At 32.4% G+C, this 20,434-nt stretch overlaps 1 protein-coding gene and 1 non-coding gene across 3 annotated transcripts in view; both read left to right on the top strand.

Moving 5' to 3' along the window:
- LOC138694745 (odorant receptor 85c-like) overlaps nt 1–20,434 on the top strand; it is a 49,824-nt gene that overhangs the window by 11,953 nt on the left and 17,437 nt on the right. For both annotated transcript variants that reach the window (XM_069818761.1, XM_069818760.1), the window contains exons 2-4: nt 3,741–4,017; nt 11,228–11,436; nt 11,529–11,628. In XM_069818761.1, coding sequence (XP_069674862.1) covers nt 3,741–4,017; nt 11,228–11,436; nt 11,529–11,628 — 586 coding nt within the window. The remainder of the gene's footprint in view (nt 1–3,740; nt 4,018–11,227; nt 11,437–11,528; nt 11,629–20,434) is intronic.
- On the top strand, nt 78–149 carry TRNAN-AUU (transfer RNA asparagine (anticodon AUU)). The gene has a single exon. It is a non-coding gene; the product is annotated as a tRNA-Asn (tRNA).

Genomic DNA, 20,434 nt, shown 5'->3' with positions numbered 1-20,434 from the left:
TGGTTGCTTGACTGTTGTCAGCCCACTTTGAGGTCTGTGGATATAGAGGGAAAAATTGGATCAGTGTCGAGTAGAGTTCCCGGGTAGCTCAGTGGGAGAGCGTTGGTACATTTAACCAAAGGTCCCGGGTTCGATACCCGGCCCCGGAACAATTTTTCCCTTGAAATTATTTATGTTTCAAATGGTACGGAAATGATATATAATTGTGTAAAAGATCTACGTTAAAGAAAAGAACCTCTTTCAAAGTGGCTAGGTTGTAACACATTTTTATACGATTCGCTAACTAAAAATGTAAGTTTCTGAAAAAATGTGACGTGTAGACACTTTTCCAATGTCATATTCGTAATCAGGACTTACTAATTACATAAAAATAGAAATAGTTATTCCTGTCCATGTTATGAAAACCTTGTTGAGTAGTGTAATCAAACTAAATTATACTACCATTACTTACTTACTTACTTACTTACAAATGGCTTTTAAGGAACCCGAAGGTTCATTGCCGCCCTCACATAAGCCCGCCATCGGTCCCTATCCTGTGCAAGATTAAGCCAGTCTCTATCATCATATCCCACCTCCCTCAAATCCATTTTAATATTATCCTCCCATCTACGTCTCGGCCTCCCTAAAGGTCTTTTTCCCTCCGGTCTCCCAACTAACACTCTATATGCATTTCTGGATTCGCCCATACGTGCTACATGCCCTGCCCATCTCAAACGTCTGGATTTCAAGTTCCTAATTATGTCAGGTGAAGAATACAATGCGTGCAGTTCTGTGTTGTGTAACTTTCTCCATTCTCCTGTAACTTCATCCCGCTTAGCCCCAAATATTTTCCTAAGCACCTTATTCTCAACCACCCTTAACCTATGTTCCTCTCTCAGAGTGAGAGTCCAAGTTTCACAGCCATATAGAAGAACCGGTAATATAACTGTTTTACAAATTCTAACTTTCAGATTTTTGGAGAGCAGACTGGATGATAAGAGCTTCTCAACCGAATAATAACACGCATTTCCCATATTTATTCTGCGTTTAATTTCCTCCCGAGTGTCATTTATATTTGTTACTGTTGCTCCAAGATATTTGAATTTTTCCACCTCTTCGAAGGATAAATCTAAATTATACTACCATTAGCAAATGAATCTATAAAAATTAAAGAACACCTATCTAAAAACGACGTAGAAGAATCAATATAACGGCACTTATTAAAAAAAGTTTTAGTGACAGTGTAGTTCAAGAAACGGTCGTAATTCGATTCCAATGCTCCGCCCTTCAACACAACGCATTAGTACGCAGACGTTACTGTTTTTTCAGGAAGCACTATGTAATAAATATTTCAAGAAATACAAGATAGGACCCTCAGTAAAACAATACGTCTGCGCAATTCAGTTCTACAATAAAACAAAAGCGGCTCACATATCTCGTATCTTCACCTGAACGAAGCGACAGTACTTTAAACACTTTCAAGCTTTGCGGTACATATCGGCTCAAAGTAATATGGATACTAACCTAACGCAGTTTGAGAAAGTAACTACTGAGAGGTTTCGATACGTCTTCTTGTTATTTAGTGTAGCAGGACTCCCAATAAACGTGGAAAATACCACAAAATTGCGTTTTCTATACAATGCGGTAATGCTAATGTGTACATATTCGTTGTATATCGCAACCGTTCTTGAGCTTATTTTTGGAAGGAGTGATACCAAACATTTTATGAAGACGTTTCGCGACTTTATAGCTATGTTCATGTATATGTGGCTCCAGTTTAATATAAGGTGCTTACACCACCGAAATTAATAATTTTGTGAACAATTTTTATGTTACTCGTATATAATAGTTGTGTATTTAATATTGACATGATATTTATCTTAGATTTATTTAACCACGAATATTTATTTGCATACAAATGTTCATCTTTCCACTGAGATATTTGAATCTGTACTTATGTTCTATAACTTACTTCATTTCATTGCTTTCACTACTTTCTTCATTCTTGTTACTTCTTGTACTATAAAATTATAAGTGATGAATTTGGTGAACATTTCTGTTTTATATAGCAATCGCTTGTTTTTAGTATTAACGTCTCCATATTATATTAGTATTAGTTTAATAGTTTGGAGTTATTAAAAAGTTTTCAAAATTTTCGAAATAGGCCTATATCCCGTGTAATAAAATTTAAGTTACAGACCTGAACAAAATTGTACAGTATCTTTGACGTACATATAATTTAACAACATGAACTTAATTTGAATTTTTAATGTATGTGTGGCCTGAAAAAATTTAATCAAATTAGATTTAAAGTATTTAATTTATAAAGACCAGAGAGAATATTAATTTTGTTTTAATTTTGAAGGTATTTGCTTTGTTCAATGAATGGTTTTTGTTTTATTATCAATAGTTTTCAGAACGTACTACAATAAAATTTTAAACTTCTTAACTAAAATTTGTTGGAGCCTATAATATTTGAATTTGAGTAAATACAAGAAAATTATAGTATGGTTCTCCCGTCAAGAAAACCTGTTTGTAATAATATTTCGAAATAAAACTAAGGCACTAATTTTGAGGACGGTTGTTTTCATAAAATTAGACCAACATATAAATGAAAGATCATTGATAATTTTTAAAAATATATAAACTTTTTTCTAAAAATTGGCCAAAATCTCACCATTTTCTCTAGAACTTTCTCTTAGAGACTAAAAGAATTCTGATGTGTAACTTCATAATTTTCATGAAAATCGACGCTCAAACGTAATTTACATTGAAGAAATGTATAATAGAAATTAGAAATGAATTCAAAACTAAGGAAACTAGTAGTAATAATAATAATAATAATAATAATAATAATAATAATAATAATAATAATAATTATTATTATTATTATTTATTTATTTCTTTACTTATATTTAATGTGCTGTATAACATCCAGTGGCCAATAACAGTTCAGCACAAAGACAATATAACTAAATACAATAATAATGACATAAATTACAATAAAAGTACAATGGAATAATTATTAAAATAATGGCAATTAAATAAGATGATAATTTCAAATGAAAGAATGGAAACATATAAATGAAGGATGGAATCATATAAATAGTATTACAAAGATATACGATATGACGACAAGATTATAATACATATCTAAACAAAAGGCATAAATTAATAACTGACATAAAACTCAAAAAGTATATACTACACATTAAATGGATCCAAGTTCAATTCATGCAAGTTAGCATATTTTATACATCTGCAGACCGGAGAGAGACATTTAGAATTTCTATTACAAAAAAATTTTAGGAAATCTTGAACCCTTAGCAGGAATACGAAGACTGATATTGCTTATGAATAATTCACAATCAATATCACCCTTAATGACTTAAAAAAAAAAAATAATCAAGATCTTGACGTCTGGTAAATAAACTACAGCAATTAAAATATTTGCAGTTAATCTCATATTTATAATCGGAATTAGGTAAAAATCTATAAGAACACAAGGAAATAAATGTTCTTTGAATATTCTCCAATAATAATAATAATAATAATAATAATAATAATAATAATAATAAATTCAAGTCAAATAAAGTGTTCACTGCATTAAAAATTACTGAAAATTTCATTATGTGAGCTTATTGAACACTGAATTTATAGAGCATTGAATATTTCCACTAAATATAACTTTCATATTTTTACTAGGGAATGGAGAAATTCACGGTTAATGTTGCTGTAAAAATTGTATCAATTTGTTTTAGCTACAGAATGAAAAACTTACGTCTGCTCCTCAGACTGTCAGAGTCGTTCACATACGCAGATCTGCCAACAAAGGACTCTGAAACCGGAGACGAGACCATAGCTGGATTCATACCGCGCTTGCACTCTGCTATGAAAAGAGCAATCATTGCAGCTCTTGTGATTTATTTCATACAGTCCATCATACGAACTCTAACAACTCGTGGATTGATGTACAATGGCTGGTACTATTTGGATTTATCTGCCAGCCCAACATTTGAGCTTATACAGATAACTCAGGTAAGGGCAGTCAGTACTTTTATTTTGTTTAATGGTATAATTATATTCTTAGAGGATGCAACTAAATTAGTTTAATTTGATATAGGTGAAGCACGATTTTCGAACATTTTCCAAAAAGCATTCAAGTTTGCATTAGATCCGATTAAATGTTAATTTATTACAAACAGTATTGAATTTCTTTGATCCGATTATATCTATTTAACTAGCTAGCTAGCGAGTACAAATTAAAATTATAATACAAAAATGTTTCTAGCCACTACCGTAAGAGCCGGCTCGTGTACGGTGTGGTCTTAGCCAATAGCATAACGTAAAATTTACAAGGACAGTTTACTAAATACAGTAAGTAACTTAATTCAAACCAATAAATAACACACAAGAACAAAAAAAAAAAAAAGAGAAAAAGAGAGAAAAACACATTTAATATAAACTGACAATCAGACAGAAGCTATTGAGTGATATTTAATAAAAATCATGAATATAGTCGACAGAAATGAAGGGTATAAAAATACGCACATTTGTAAAAATACACACATTTGTTAATATTATATATATTATGAATAATTTTATCAATTTATTTTTTAAAAGCTTCAATTTTAAAGTATTTCAAATTTGGAAAATGGTTTGTAATTTTATTATAAAGTCTTGGGCCGAAACTAGCACCATGTTTAAGAGCTGCGCTTGTATGGCATTTAGGCTCAATTAATGGGAAAGTAGACTTTTGTTTTCGAGTACGATATTCATGTCGATTAGATTTAAGTTTTATTTGATTTCTGTGGTAGTAAGTTAGTAAAGTATATTTATACATTTCTTCAATAGGTAATACTTTAAAATCTGTATAAATTAAATATGTTGGGTAATCCATATTTTCGGCCAGATAAGTTTTTATTTATCTTCTTTATTTAGTGTGTTTTCAATACATACTAAAAGTATATTGTCACAATATGTCAAATGCTTCACATTATTAATATAATTATATTAGGTACTAATTACACATAGTACAAACTTGATACTCTAATACGTCATTGATAGCTAAGTATTTATTTTATCATTTCTTTCCAACCTCCGTCTATTCCCTTTTTAGGCAAAGAATTCTATTTTAATTAATTGACATTATTTTAATTATCTTCATATGTACGTTTTACTTCAGTCAAGGAGAACGTACTACGTATTTAATAACTTTTACCCCACAAATTATGAATTTCTATTTTTTCTTTCAAATGAGGGGAAATCACAATCTTCTTTAAGCCTGACACAACTCTAAGCCTACTGTACAGTCTGATTTCCTGTCACATTGAGTACGTGGAAATATGCATGTATTATTCTCCCCAGAATTCTTGATTTTAGATGTAATAGCCTGTATGGAGTTTCTAGGAATAACTACCTGAATATAGGAAAGCTATTCGAGTATGACTATTTTATTGCAATACATATCAGGTCCAAAATATATTAGATTTTAATGAATAAGAAAATGAACCCACGAATTCTCTTTTCCTGCAATGATATACTTGACTACACAACAAAACGCTAGGCGCTACTACTGTTGAAATAATAACCAATGTATTTACATTGATACTCATCTGATATAAAATGAATCGATAATGAGTACATGCGACATAATGATGAAACTAAATTGAGGTTGATTATGTAAGCAATTTGTCAAGCTTGTTTTTAGCAGGCATGCGGTAGTCTTCGTAGAAGTTACGCAAACGTTTCTGCTGACATGAAAATATTGTAAGAAAGAAAGATTAACCTACATATGGAATGTACCGATTCAGCTATTTCAGGTTCATGACTTACAGTATGTCGACATCTGATCATATAATTGGAATAATAAATTATTATGTAAAATAAGACCTAAATATTACAATTAGATTTTTGAAAAGGAGCAAATAATTAAGGTTTAAAGTCTTAAGGATTATCACGATTGGTTTAAACATGCACTAAAACAAGATGTAAGTGCAAGTTTGAACCAATAAATTAGTGTCATTTGCGATAGATTAATTAGTTTAGGAAATTGTATATTTATTATGTAGAACTACATTTGTATATAGATCTTTTGTTAAATTATTAAGTTTTGTACTTTTGTGAACAATATCAATAAAGCTATCTATCTATCTATACTATACTCATCTGATATATATTGCCCTACGATTTCATTACTGTGTCCATACCAATCACAGACTTTACGCTAATAAACGCAGAAACATCAAGATCACTTTGCCAGAATTGTGTTAGTTAAAGGTACGATCGCAACCTATATGTTACAGTGAATCTGAATTTTAAGTCAGTACAGGCTAGTGTCGTGGCGCTATGCTCGGTTCAAGTTTGTCGAATATGGTGAAGTTCGATATTCGCCTATGTTCGCTCTGCAGAACGAGGTCTGTCGTGTTCGTTCCACCTTGTTATACAAATATTCGCTGTTCTTCAATCATGCTTTAAGCCCTTAAGAATTTTAGCACATAACTTGCGATTAGCTTTTCATATAAAATAAAACGAAGTTTTTAATGTCTTGGTTGCCTTTCTCATGTTCGAACATTACAAGGCATTAGTACAGTCCGTATATTATCATGCTCGTAATTAAACAATCATATTTGAATGTATACTGTCATACGTGACGTATTCCTTTGCTAATGTTTACAAAAATGTTTAAATACAGTACTTTTACTGCTTATTTCCCTATTAAAATTTTCGTCCATATAGATATGCATAATGAAAGTGATTGTTGAGTGCTAACGTTAAAAACTTAAGTGTAAAAGTGACTATCAGCTACAACACTTACCGTATTTACTCGAATATTTCACGCACTTTTTTCCCGCAATTTCGATCTATAAATTAAGGGTGCGTGAATTAAGCGAGGAATTTCACAAGCTGGTATTTTTAAGGGTAAAAATGACAAAACTACACAGTTCCCTTACATATCCTAGTAACTTGTCTTCAAGATCAGGGAATTTTCCACTTTTTGGCCCACGAAATGCTTTCCTTGATCCATTTGTTTCTTGAAGAGCTTGTTTTTGTTTCCTCCAGTAGCGAATATTATTAAATCCTGGAACTGTGAATTCACGTCCAGCTGCTCTGTTGCCATGTGTTTCTGCATACGCAATAACTTTTAATTTGAAGGACGCAGTATGACTCGAATATCGGGATTTATCATTCATTGTTAAAACTTTTAACAGACGGCTTTTGACAGGTTTCCCTTTTCGAGTCTCAAACTCAACTGATGCGATCCAACACAAAGCTTTCAAACCACCCCCATTCACATGGTAGGGGGAGGTCAATACCCTATACCGCTATTTTTAAAGGACTTTCATAGACGAGAAGGGTGCGTCTGTAACAGGTAGCTGTCCGGTCCCAAATACCGCTATGCACTCTCTCGTTACGGCATTTAAGATACCGTACATTCAGGGCTGTTAAACATAACACACCTCATTACTTCAAGTTTCAGCATGTACTTGTTACAGTATTTCACGAATATTAAATGCGTGAAATGTACGAGGAAATTAATTTATTAAATTATATAGTAAATAATTTGGGTGCGTGAAATATGCGATGGCGTGAATTACGCGAGTAAATACGGTATGCACAGTGAAAAATAGTAAACTAGTGTATGATTCAAGATGTCATTTATCTGTAATAGTACAGTAAAATGTATTAGGAAGTAAGAACGCTAAATTTCCTCGGAATGGCTCACCGATTTGGTACTCCAGAGACACTTCTATATAGGAAGCCTTAGCCCTATATAGGACACTAATGACTGATTAATTTACAATAAGGCAGAATTCTAAATTAAATCAAAAGTTTTAAAGATATAATTTGGTAGGAGGATTGAAAGAAGGAAATATTTTGCTGTTGGACTTCGTTGCTGTACATTTTCCATACCTAACCTGCTGGTAATTAATTACATACACCTTGTTGAGACAAAGTGTTATTAAAATAATATTTAGATATTTAGCATAGCAGACAATTGGATAATTGTTGTATATTTTGTTCGATATATGTTCTTCGGTGATATTTACAAATTTGTACTTTAGTCACAAAATGAATTGAATGTTACCATTTCATGCCCTGTATTTTGCAGTGTATCACCTGTGATATCTTCTACGCTCTCCTAATTAATATAAAAAAATTCAGAGATAGAATTTTTTAACATGAACATTTGTCTGTGGGAAATTTAAGAAATTATTCCATAATATGTCTTCATGAATATAATCACTATTTATTACGTATTTCTTTTTGAGTAAATATTAGACAATGCTATTAATAGGACAACACTAATGGTAATAGCAGTTAACGACATCTAATAAAGATCGAATCCCAGCTCTAGCAAGAAAGTAAACAACACACTAGTGCATTTCTAGCTACAAGATGTCATATAAAAATAATATTTTTAAGCTTGGACATTTTTTTTTTCATTTCATCACAAATTTTGGCGAAGTTTGAAATTTTCATAGTTTAACATATGAGACTGAGTATGTTAATAAAAATCGTTTCTATATTTTCCGAAAAATAGTCATATTTTTCATAGTTTAATTAAAGAGTTTATTGCGAATGTCTGTATAACTTCAGTAAGCTTTATTTGAAAAATATCTGTAACTTATGACACACAAATTTATTTAATCAGAAAATATAATAATAATAATAATAATAATAATAATAATAATAATAATAATAATAATAATAATAATCGTTATCGTTCTTTTCGCCGAGCATTCAATATATTTTATGCTTTGCTGAAATGTATGGAATTTGAAATCCGCTATATGGACAAAGTGAAATTTCATATCACTTTTAAAATAATTTCCACCTGATCATGATCTACTGCTGGAGCTCCAGTAATTATTAATGTTTCATTACTATAGATATGATTGTTTCTGATTCAGCATGTAATGTTAAGGTAAATAGTATATTTCTCAATCGTAGAATTTCTGTAATTAGAAATTAATGCAGATATACAAGATAGAAATAAATAAATATTTACGTAATTCGACATCAGAATGCAACAATTTATTTAAAATAGTAAGATTATCATCATTAAAGATAGGATTTTAAAAGGAATATTTTTAATCGAAACAGGACAAAAAAAAGAGAAAGTTACAACGAAAAAAAAAAGGATTTGAATAAGGACTATATTACTCCTCGAAACACACTTCTGCACATTCATGGATATACATGGCATACACAATTTTACATTCTCTCTTCACAACATAGGAAAAGTGTTATTTGATATTCGAAAAAGGACTTAGAAAAGGTCTGTAGGTACGCGAAAAAGTGCTATTTTAATTGAAAAAAAAAACACTTCGGCAGATTCATGGATATACATAGTACACACAAGCTTATATTTATCGCTTCACAACATAAGGGAAGTGTTGTATTTGATCACATTCAACATTTAAATGTTTCAATATGATTGTGCCTCTTTGAATGGAAAATGTCTTTACAAACAGAAAATGACCGTTCAACATCAACTGAAAACAGAAGTGAAAATGTTTTTTTTTTTATCCAGAACTCTAAAATCACCACACTTTATTAGTTTTTCAATGACTGGAATCAGAAGAAGAAATATATTTATTTTCGCTTGCTCAGGAAGTTATAGGCCTTTCGGAAAAACTAAAGGAAAATTATCTGAATGTTTGCGATATTCTGTCAAAAAGGGACCAAAATAAAACATGTTTTTAAAAAAGGGGAAGAAGGGAATATGGACTAAAAAGGGGAAAAAAGGGAAGTGAAAACCACATAATTTGGTAGGTGGAAGATAGTTTCGAACATCGTAATTAATTATTTCATGTTTTGTGTTGAAATAAAAAAAGGGATTCCCTTTAAAATCCGGTCTCCATCATCGTCTTCAATGTTAGCAGTCACGTCCCTTTCTTGTCAGTGATATACTACCATCGGAGACATTGTTTTCGACATTCCGATTGCCTTTAAGGTTTTATTGTAGTGCCTGTTGCGTCCGTCAGACAAATATGCTTATACCATTTTTACCTGGTTAGGCAATTCTTTCACTTAACTTAAACATTTCTTACAGTTGACTGATTCTTTCAATTTTTATAAGATCTGTACGGGTATGTCTAGTAACTTATCATAGCAAGTTCATTTCAGCTGTTTCCACTCTTTTTCTATCTTACCTCACAGCCCAATTCTCACATCCATAGACCAACATAGATACTGCCACTATTTTGTAAAATTTCATTATTGTAACATTTTAATTTACTGATAAATGTACGTACTACGTTCATCATCAACTTTACTTGCGGGTGTAGTTCACTGGACTTACGATCATTTAAAACATAACATCTATTACCGGTAGTTTCAGTACATGAATTCTTAATGTTATGGAGACTTAATAAATTTAAAAGAATTACCCTTAACATTAAACACACTTATAAATCAATTCACGTTAACACACGATGAAAGAGTAATGGAACGGAGAAAAATTCTCTCCGGCGGCGGGATTTGAACCCGGGTTTTCAGCTCTACGTGCTGATGCTTTATCCACTAAGCCACACCGGATACAACCCCGGCGTCGAACAGAATCGTCTCAGATTAAGCTCCAACTCTTGGGTTCCCTCTGGTGGCCACCCTCTGCACTACGTCATAGATGTCTATGAACGTAGGACCGAAGTCCACACATGTGTTGAGGTGCATTCATTATGAGTGACTAGTTGGCCGGGATCCGACGGAATAAGCGCCGTCTTAAATCACGAAGTGATTTACGCATATCATATATATTATTTTAATGTACCGAAGTACATATGATATTTCCATTACTCTTTCATCGTATGATGACGCAGAATATCTGCATGGAAATATCATATGTACTTCGGTACATTAAAATAATATATATAAATAATATAATTCAGGTTAAATAAAATGGGTACCATAAGATTATGTAATAATATCAGTTACTGCTGTTTTCTGTTTAAAATATGTCATGAGATGAGAAATAAACTTATGATTTAAACAAGTAACTTTGATAAAAGTAATTGGTACTTTAATTATCCTATTTTTTAAATAATATAATTTATTATATGCTATTTAACATACTGAAGTATCACGTCAAAAGGAGCATTAATATGTGCAGTGTTATGACTCTGCAAGAAAGATAATAATACGGCCCTTGATATTAGTACATTACATCTAACCATTATATATGAGTACAATTTGATAGTTATAACAAATAATTGTTTTTATTAATTGTTTACATTCTCCGCAGGTCATTACTACTTTCCATTTGTTGGGAATGTTTTTCGGTCCAATATACCTGTTCGCCTTGCTCGCATGCATTGGGTGTACACAGTTCGAGAAAATATCTGGTTTTCTCTCCGAAATAGAGAAGGAGTACATGACAATGGACGTGTGGGCACGAAGTGAAAACCAGAAACAACTGAACAATTGTATTCGACTCCATCAAGATACAACAAAGTAAACTTCATAGCTCCATATACCTTACACCAGTGATTATCTATGTTAGAGATGCTGAACTATTAGTGCTTTATGTTCATGTTAAATTACAGGTACCTGAGTTTGCTGGAAAAGAATGTAAACACTATGGTGTGTGGCGTTTTTCTGTGTCTGCTCACAGGCCTTTGTTCAACTGCTTTCTCTTTAGTTATGGTACGTAGAGCATTCTTTATAATACTTTTATTATTGTCATTATTATTGTCACATATTATGAAAAGTATAAGAGAAACTTACTCTAATATTTTAATACTATTTCGACGTTCCGACTAAAATGTAAATTTTAATTTTAGTGCACAAATTTTCGATGGAAAATTTTCCCATTTTCCCTGTATTTTCTTCTAGTTCTTCTTCGGCCTGTAATAATAATAATAATAATAATAATAATAATAATAATAATAGCAATAACAAAAATAACTACTAAGATTTATTTAAAATCCTCCGTCCTCAAGTGAGGTTGACCACTGGGATCCGGAATTAACAAACATAAAAAGATAAAGGGAAATGTAACGAGTAAAATAATTATTCGATATTACATGAAAACAAAAATTTATATGTTAACAAATAAATGATTGTGTAGAATTTGAAGAGCGGCCTTCAGAATTTCCATCACAATCTTCTGAAACTTATAAAAGGGAATTTTAAAGGATTTAAGGATATTACATGTAAATTTTGGTAAACAACCCCTCGCTCCAAATAGTAAGCCTGTACTATCCCAGATGTAAAGCGAAATGCTATATTTTTCACTGAGATATGGAAGACAAGATACATATTTAGCTCGCTTTTCATCATTTACCTTCAGTGCCTGATTCGTGTCTCGTTCAAAGCAAATCGTAGGGTCTAAAACCATCGCTTTCTGGGTTTTTCTATTGATGGCAATTATATTCACCCTTCTGTGAGAATCATCTTCAGACACTAACTTATTGCTAGAACAAAGATATATATATATATTGTGTCTATATAAAAATCAATAAGGAGTATTAGTGAATGGAATGTATGAGAATTTAGCTGTTAACCTGTTACATAGCCTGGACCGAAGTTGCTAATGTGATTATAAGCTACATCTGTGGTACATATAGTTTCTGTCAAGCATTATGTTGTTTGATCTTTTAGGTTTATATTTATGTGAATACAAATTAAATTAAATTTCGGTTTTTAAGTATGAAATCCAAAATAAGATATTTTTATAAATTTGATTGATATTAAATTCTTCAAATTCAGAAAATAACAGTTCTGTGGGATAATCCAGAGACTTATTAAGACATTAGCTTCTGCAGCAGTGTTATTGGCATGAGGGTGATACCAAAATCACAACCCCAAAGTATAATACTATATTGTAATATAGTTTGTAGAAATCAGTTCTAAAGTAATGGAGAATCAAGTAATTTCGTAGGATTACAAAATAGTGAATAATTTTAATTAATCTAATGCAGAAAAGAACAAATTGTACAGTGATTTCTACTGAACAGTTTGACATGTTTTACCTGATTTAAGTTCGTACAAACAGATTCGTCTCCGTAAAACGGTAAAGTATACTTAATTACTTACAAATGGTTTTTAAGGAACCCGGAGGTTCATTGCCGCCCTCACATAAGCCCGCCAGCGGTCCCTATCCTGTGCAAGATTAATCCAGTCTCTATCATCATACCCCACCTCCCTCAAATCCATTTTAATATTATCCTCCCATCTACGTCTCGGCCTCCCTAAAGGTCTTTTTCCCTCCGGTCTCCCAACTAACACTCTATATGCATTTCTGGATTCGCCCATACGTGCTACATGCCCTGCCCATCTCAAACGTCTGGATTTAATGTTTCTAATTATGTCAGGTGAAGAATACAATGCGTGCAGTTCTGTGTTGTGTAACTTTTTCCATTCTCCTGTAACTTCATCCCGCTTAGCCCCAAATATTTTCCTAAGCACCTTATTCTCAAACACCCTTAATCTCTGTTCCTCTCTCAAAGTGAGAGTCCAAGTTTCAGAACCATACAGAACAACCGGTAATATAACTGTTTTATAAATTCTAACGTTCAGATTTTTGGACAGCAGACTGGATGATAAGAGCTTCTCAACCTAATAATAACACGCATTTCCCATATTTATTCTGTGTTTAATATCCTCCCGAATGTCATTTATATTTGTTACTGTTGCTCCAAGATATTTGAATTTTTCCACCTCTTCGAAGGATAAATCTCCAATTTTTATATTTCCATTTCGTACAATGTTCTGGTCACGAGACATAATCATATACTTTGTCTTTTCGGGATTTACTTCCAAACCGATCGCTTTACTTGCTTCAAGTAAAATTTCCGTGTTTTCCCTAATCGTTTGTGTATTTTCTCCTAACATATTCACATCATCCGCATAGACAAGAAGCTGATGTAACCCGTTCAATTCCAAACCCTGCCTGTTATCCTGAACTTTCCTAATGGCATATTCTAAAGCGAAGTTAAAAAGTAAAAGTGATAGTGCATCTCCCTGCTTTAGCCCGCAGTGAATTGGAAAAGCATCAGATAGAAACTGACCTATACGGACTCTGCTGTATGTTTCACTGAGACACATTTTAATTAATCGAACTAGTTTCTTGGGAATACCAAATTCAATAAGAATATCATATAATACTTCCCTCTTAACCGAGTCATATGCCTTTTTGAAATCTATGAATAACTGATGTACTGTACCCTTATACTCCCATTTTTTCTCCATTATCTGTCGAATACAAAAAATCTGATCAATAGTCGATCTATTACGCCGAAAACAGCACTGATGATCCCCAATAATTTCATCTACGTACGGAGTTAATCTTCTCAAAAGGATATTAGACAAAATGTTGTACGACGTCAACAAAAGTGATATTCCTCGAAAGTTACCACAGTTGGTTTTGTATACGGTAAAGTATATACTAGTAATAAAATTTATTAAAATATTTCAAATTTACGGTATTATACAATTGTAATTCTGTGGTGTTCGGCTAAAGGGGGATAAATCATTTTTTTGTGCAGATGGAATTTTGTTCCCCAGATGAACACACAAGTTAAATTATACAAGCGAGTGTGCAAAAGTCGAAAGAATACTATGTTTTATATGTGTAGAAATTTATTTGCAATAAGGGTTGGAAGTTTAATTTTTATTTATTTCCAAACTCATTTTTATGACATTTCCCTTTACCAAACAACACAGAATTATTCTCTAATAGAACGATTTTTTGCTTCAGATACCTTTAATTTGAACGCAGTGAGACTAATGCTGCACACGAGCGTAGTGAATTACAGGTGTATGTTCGGTTCAAGTTTGTCGAGTATGGCGAAGTTCGATATTCACCGAAGGAGGTCTCTCGTGTTTGTTACATCTTGTTATAAAAATATTCGTTGTCTTTCACTCCTACCCCTTCATGTTTTAACTGTGCAAGGATTTTAGCACAAAACTTGCAATCAGTTTGTCTTATTTCATATGGAAATATTTGTAATTTCTTAGTTTCTTCTCTCATGTTCGAACATTGCAGGACACTAATACACAGCATATTTTTTTCTGTAGCTTCCCAAAAAGTGTGGAAGTCATGAATCAATATAAACGTCAACAACGATTTTATTGTTGTGAAATTCAGTGTTTTGTTTGGAATTATACCACGAATTATAATTTCTTTGAACGCTAATTCAACTCGTAATAGATTCACTTTGATAGCTTTAAAATTTAACGCAAAACTTACTTTTGAGACATTAGATAAGAAAACAGGTTAAGGATTCACGGTAAAATAGGTATGTTTTAAGTTCTTTAAAATATTGCTTGCATTCTATGACTTTTTGTGCGCAATTAATACTTCCCCGAACACAGAAACATATATATTCCAAACCTCTAAACAATCATGTTACCACTTCGTTTCAAACACTAGCCAATGAAGAAATATCGGTCGGTTTTTCCTTTTCATCTGCTTGTATAACACTGAACAACAAATTTTTACTTTTTGTCTTGCTGCGAAACAAAAATAATAATATACTATACTAATAATAATACTAATATATGTGCCCTAAATCTGAATTTAAAATCCAATGCCCCATCACGTACCATTTTCCGGAGAAAATGAATTGAATTTTTTATGACAAAACTTATTTAGCATTTTTCACTGCCAATGATAAAATTACAACACACGAAGGATTGCTCATAATACTTGAAAAATGTGTACTGGATACAAAAATGATGTTACATAACGCCCTAGTTTAAAACACAACAACAAAAACATTTCATGCGTATTGTGAGAAAAATCTCGGAATTTGAACTTACATTTAAAATAATTTTCTGGATGACTTCTGTTTATAACTAGATCCGAGACTATATTTTACAAGGAACAGACAATAGTCTGCAAGCATGCTGGGTGATCATCTTCCTTTATATCGCCTTTCCATTTCAGATATTTCTTGATGATATCTTTCCTCATGCTCATCGCTTACCGCTCCAAAGTTAGGAGGAAAGAAATCAAAATGAGAATGTAAAAAGTGTATTTTGAGAGACATATTTTGTCTTATGCACCTAACATGGATTCTACAAAAATTTTTATTTGCAGTAGTTCTCTGCGCTAGAATTTCCAAGGAAATTTGAGAAAACATCTTTGAAAGCGCGCTATGCTATTCTTTCTGTAACGGAAAGTTTTTCCTCAAACAAAGGGTCAGCCAAACTTTGTGAATTTGTGGGCCGATGAAAATTCCCTCTCTTAACTTGCCTTCACTCAAACTGGTAAATGTTTCCTTTAAATACTGAAAACCACATCCTTGTATGTTCATTGCATAGACCTCACTTTGAACTGTTATGAAATTTACTTAATAGAAAGGACCAATATCTGTTTATTTATTACAAGTACAAAAGAACATGCTAACAACCATAAGAAACCGTAAATAAATCATAAACTCATAAAATGCATTAGCTTTTGTTTTAGTTTATACCCTCAACCCGTGCCAGATGTTTCCTGGGACAGAGCTTATCGAAAAGTGAAAACATAGTATATCTTAAAAACCTTACGTGATACGAAGAAAAGATATGCATTTTGGGATTCAGTGCACATCAAACCATAAGGGACACATTGTTTTAAGTCGGAGGAAAATTTTTGTTGTTCAGAGTTATCAGAACATTCACACACATAGTAATCATCGTATTTCATTTCGTGACAAAGAATTCCACTGCCATTTCCTTATACTGGGTGTTCATTTCAAAGTGTGTCATGACGTCACTGTTGTTGGGTCACCGATTTGAAGCGAGTTTCAGCTTAAATGTTAGAGAAGTTGCCTATTATTTAAGGCGTTCTTCAATCTGAACTTGAGAACGTGTACGGTATAACTTGAACGTCGTAGCAACAGATGGCGGTCTGTACGGTCTGTGTGCTACCATAACCTCTTTCGAACTGTGTTTTGCGCCGGCAAGTCGTACGCAGGGTATTTGTTATCATCGGTTGCGTACGGTAACATTCCACAACACAAATCAAATGCTCCGTGTCCATGTTGACCGTCGAAGTTAATGTCAACAAATACGTAAGTAATCGTCTTAACCCTCTCCCCATATCCCGACAGTACGTATTTCCAAACAGTTCACATTCCTGCCACTACTGGCGTTACCGTACGTATCGGCACGTACTCTTCAGAATGAACGCCGTACTTGCTAGCCAACTTCTCTGCCTCTTAGATTATACACCTGAGCTGCGGAAGTGTAGGAAGATTGAATTCTCTAGGCTCATCAGCTAGCCACATGAAGGCATACAGAGAGCCAAGACAAATTTTGAACTGAACACCCAGTAGTAAGTTAACATAAAACGTGAACTTTTACTAAAGACCTGTGTTCGCGTAACAGAAATATACTCTATCGTACCTTTTACAAATCAAACAAGATATTATAAACATTTTTAAGTAACTATTATTGTAGGAGGAGTACAATTTTAATGCCAAAACTTCGTTTGACTAATTTTATTTGAAAGAGCTTTATATTAATTTACTGTGTGAAATACAAAAACAAGTGTGTAAAATTTTCCAGCGAGTATTTGTAAATACGCTTCTGTGAAGGCGTGGCAATGTAAGATCGATTCATATTCTTAAAAAAAAGACTTTCAAATTGTACTTGAATAATTCACTAAGGTTAATATGTATAATTTATTTTTCAATATATAATATATTTTTAATTATTTGTTTTACTACTTTTATCAAATATGACATTTATCTAGCATTAGAGTGAAAGAAGTTGATAATGACAGCGAAATGAATCCAGAGTTCAGCGCTGAAAATTACCCAGCATTTGCCAATAATGAGTTTGGAAAAAAAATGGAAAAACTCAACACTATTTACTAATTTGGCCCAAATCCTAGCTAATTACACCTAATTCGGCCCCAACTTGTAAACTAATTCGACACCAACATGTCAACAAATTCGGCCACCGTGGAGATTACTAAATTCGACCTCATTAACAACAGTTAGTTACTATTGTCCTTGTCATTTTATAACGTATCATTTTATACGTACTTAGGACTATCAGCATTGATATATCAATGTTGGCATGGTAAAAGTAAATGGTGGTAAAATTTCTTTATTTTCAGTTATATTATTTATTTATACTAAAATGTCTTTAAAATATCTGTTTAAGGGAACTGGGTAGTGATACTGTGCTATTAAAACATTTCAATACAAAAGTTTAGTTGAATATTTCTAGGCTTCTAGTGCTCAGAAAGGAATAAAGATTTCCAGGCTTATGCAATCAATCATTCTGAATTCAGTGGTATAAAAGACAACTAATTAGTTTCGTATTCAAGTGCAAAAGAAAGGCCCTAACTGATAACCTGTTTTCCAACTTTGCTAAGTGTACCTCATTCTTCAGGTGCACATTACTTGCTATTATCTTCATTCATATACCTTGTATTTTTTTTAAGTTATCCAGTATTGTGTATTGTAAATTCCAAAGCAAAATTTAGTTAAATATTTCACCCCTAGTGAAACAGAAAAAAATATTGAATTTTGTTAAAAATTTTTTACAATTTTTTCAATGCATATAATTTTTTTCTCGTGTTATGTGTGTGGCATTCTGAAACCCGTAGGTCTACAATGTAGAACACAGGCTGCAGAAAACACTGTAAAAATTTCATGTAAATTGATTCAGTAATTTCAGAGAAAAATGCACTTAAGTTTGAAAATGTCAACTTATGGAAAACTGTATAAAAAAGAATGTATGAATTGCATGCACCGCCAAATTTAAAGAGGCCATTTAAAAGGCTTATCTGCAGAAATACCCTCCACAATATTTATATTGTTTTAAAGACCAGTTTTGTACTTTATTTTAAAACACAAAATAAAAATTCGGATTTTTGACCCCTAATCACTACCTGGTTCCCTTAAAATTGAAACATTTGTTAAAATTTCAGTTGAAAATGTGTTGAACTGATTTTGTTAAGTGATGGGAATATACTTAGACACACTTCGAACATACCCAAATCAGCTCATGGTGTCTTTTGTAATTCTAAGATTTATTTTTATTAAAATCATCTTTTATCAGTTTTCCTTCTCATTATTTTTGTATTTTTCAGTTTCATATATGTTCCACTTGCGTGTTGTTTGGTATCCGCGGAACAAAGTTCTCGGTGAAACTCTCGGCGACTCCTTCAGGCTTCAGCAGTAGTAGCACGAAAAAATTTTTGACAAATTTACTAATTTCAGAGTCGTTATGTTTATAATCATTTTTGTGAAATATAGTTATTGATTTTTTCCACCAAATGAAATAAATGAAAGCGTAATCATTTAATAACCGTACATCATAAGAAAATACAGTTGACATACCTACGTGAAATGACTGCTTAAAATCACAAAAAGCTATTTTCGGCTGAAGTTGAAACCGATATTTACAAAAGTCATCGGATAAACATCTAAATGTTTGTATATAGGTCTGTGATCTTTCGTCCTAAAGGAGGAAAATCACTAGGGCACGTAAATAAAACTGCGTTTTTTGATGAATCGTAAAAATCTTATGAAAATATAGATAATTTCACATATTATGATAAAGGAGACATTACAATTCTTAATACCAACGCTACCTAAATTTTTGTGCTGACAATCCGACTACCGCATTTATCTTTCCCAAGAAAAACTTCAAACATAGATTGGAGAAAGCTAGGTTTGCAGTGAAAGACCTGCTCTTGGGCAGAACAATGAATGAATGAATCTGGATGTATTTGGTGATGGCACATTTTCATACGTCCCTAACTTTCCGAACAGTTGTATGATAAAATGGGCTAAAAATAATTTTTGTTTTCATCTAATTCTTTAGTTATTGATAGATTTGTTATTCCAGCTGCCTAAAGATTGAAGTTAAAGACACACTGGGTACGCCGAACACAGGAAATGCAATGGGTAAGGATATGAAAAAGCAGGTCGTCGCTTAGTGTTCGTGGAGTACAGTCAACTGCCGACATTCTGAAGCTATACTAGTAAACACATGCTTGAGCCGAAATGTTCATTTTCGCCGTGAACTTTGCAATGAATAATAACGTGCATTCCTAAGTTACGGAATTGAACATATGAGAATGTCACTTTAAATTATCTTATATTGCGAGAAATTCATTCAATAGCACTTGGTATTATTGGTGCATGATATAGTACAAGATATTCTTATTGTCTGATATTTTTTCGCGTTTCATTAAGAGTCTGCATATATCGCTCATCACTGAAAACCTAATAATAATAATAATAATAATAATAATAATAATAATAATAATAATAATAATAATAATAATAATAATAATAATAATAATAATTTTTAATTGGGTTATTTTACGACGCTGTATCAACATCTAGGTTATTTACCGTCTGAATGATATGAAGGTGATAATGCCGGTGAAATGAGTCCGGGGTCCAGCACCGAAAGTTACCCAGCATTTGCTCGTATTGGGTTGAGGGAAAATCCCGGAAAAAACCTCAACCAGGTAAATTGCCCCAACCGGGATTCG

Source organism: Periplaneta americana, chromosome 2 (assembly GCF_040183065.1).
Source record: "Periplaneta americana isolate PAMFEO1 chromosome 2, P.americana_PAMFEO1_priV1, whole genome shotgun sequence".
In the NCBI taxonomy this organism is placed as follows: domain Eukaryota; kingdom Metazoa; phylum Arthropoda; class Insecta; order Blattodea; family Blattidae; genus Periplaneta; species Periplaneta americana.
The sequence above is the reverse complement of the archived record's forward strand: the minus strand, read 5'-3'. Positions and strand labels throughout refer to the sequence as shown.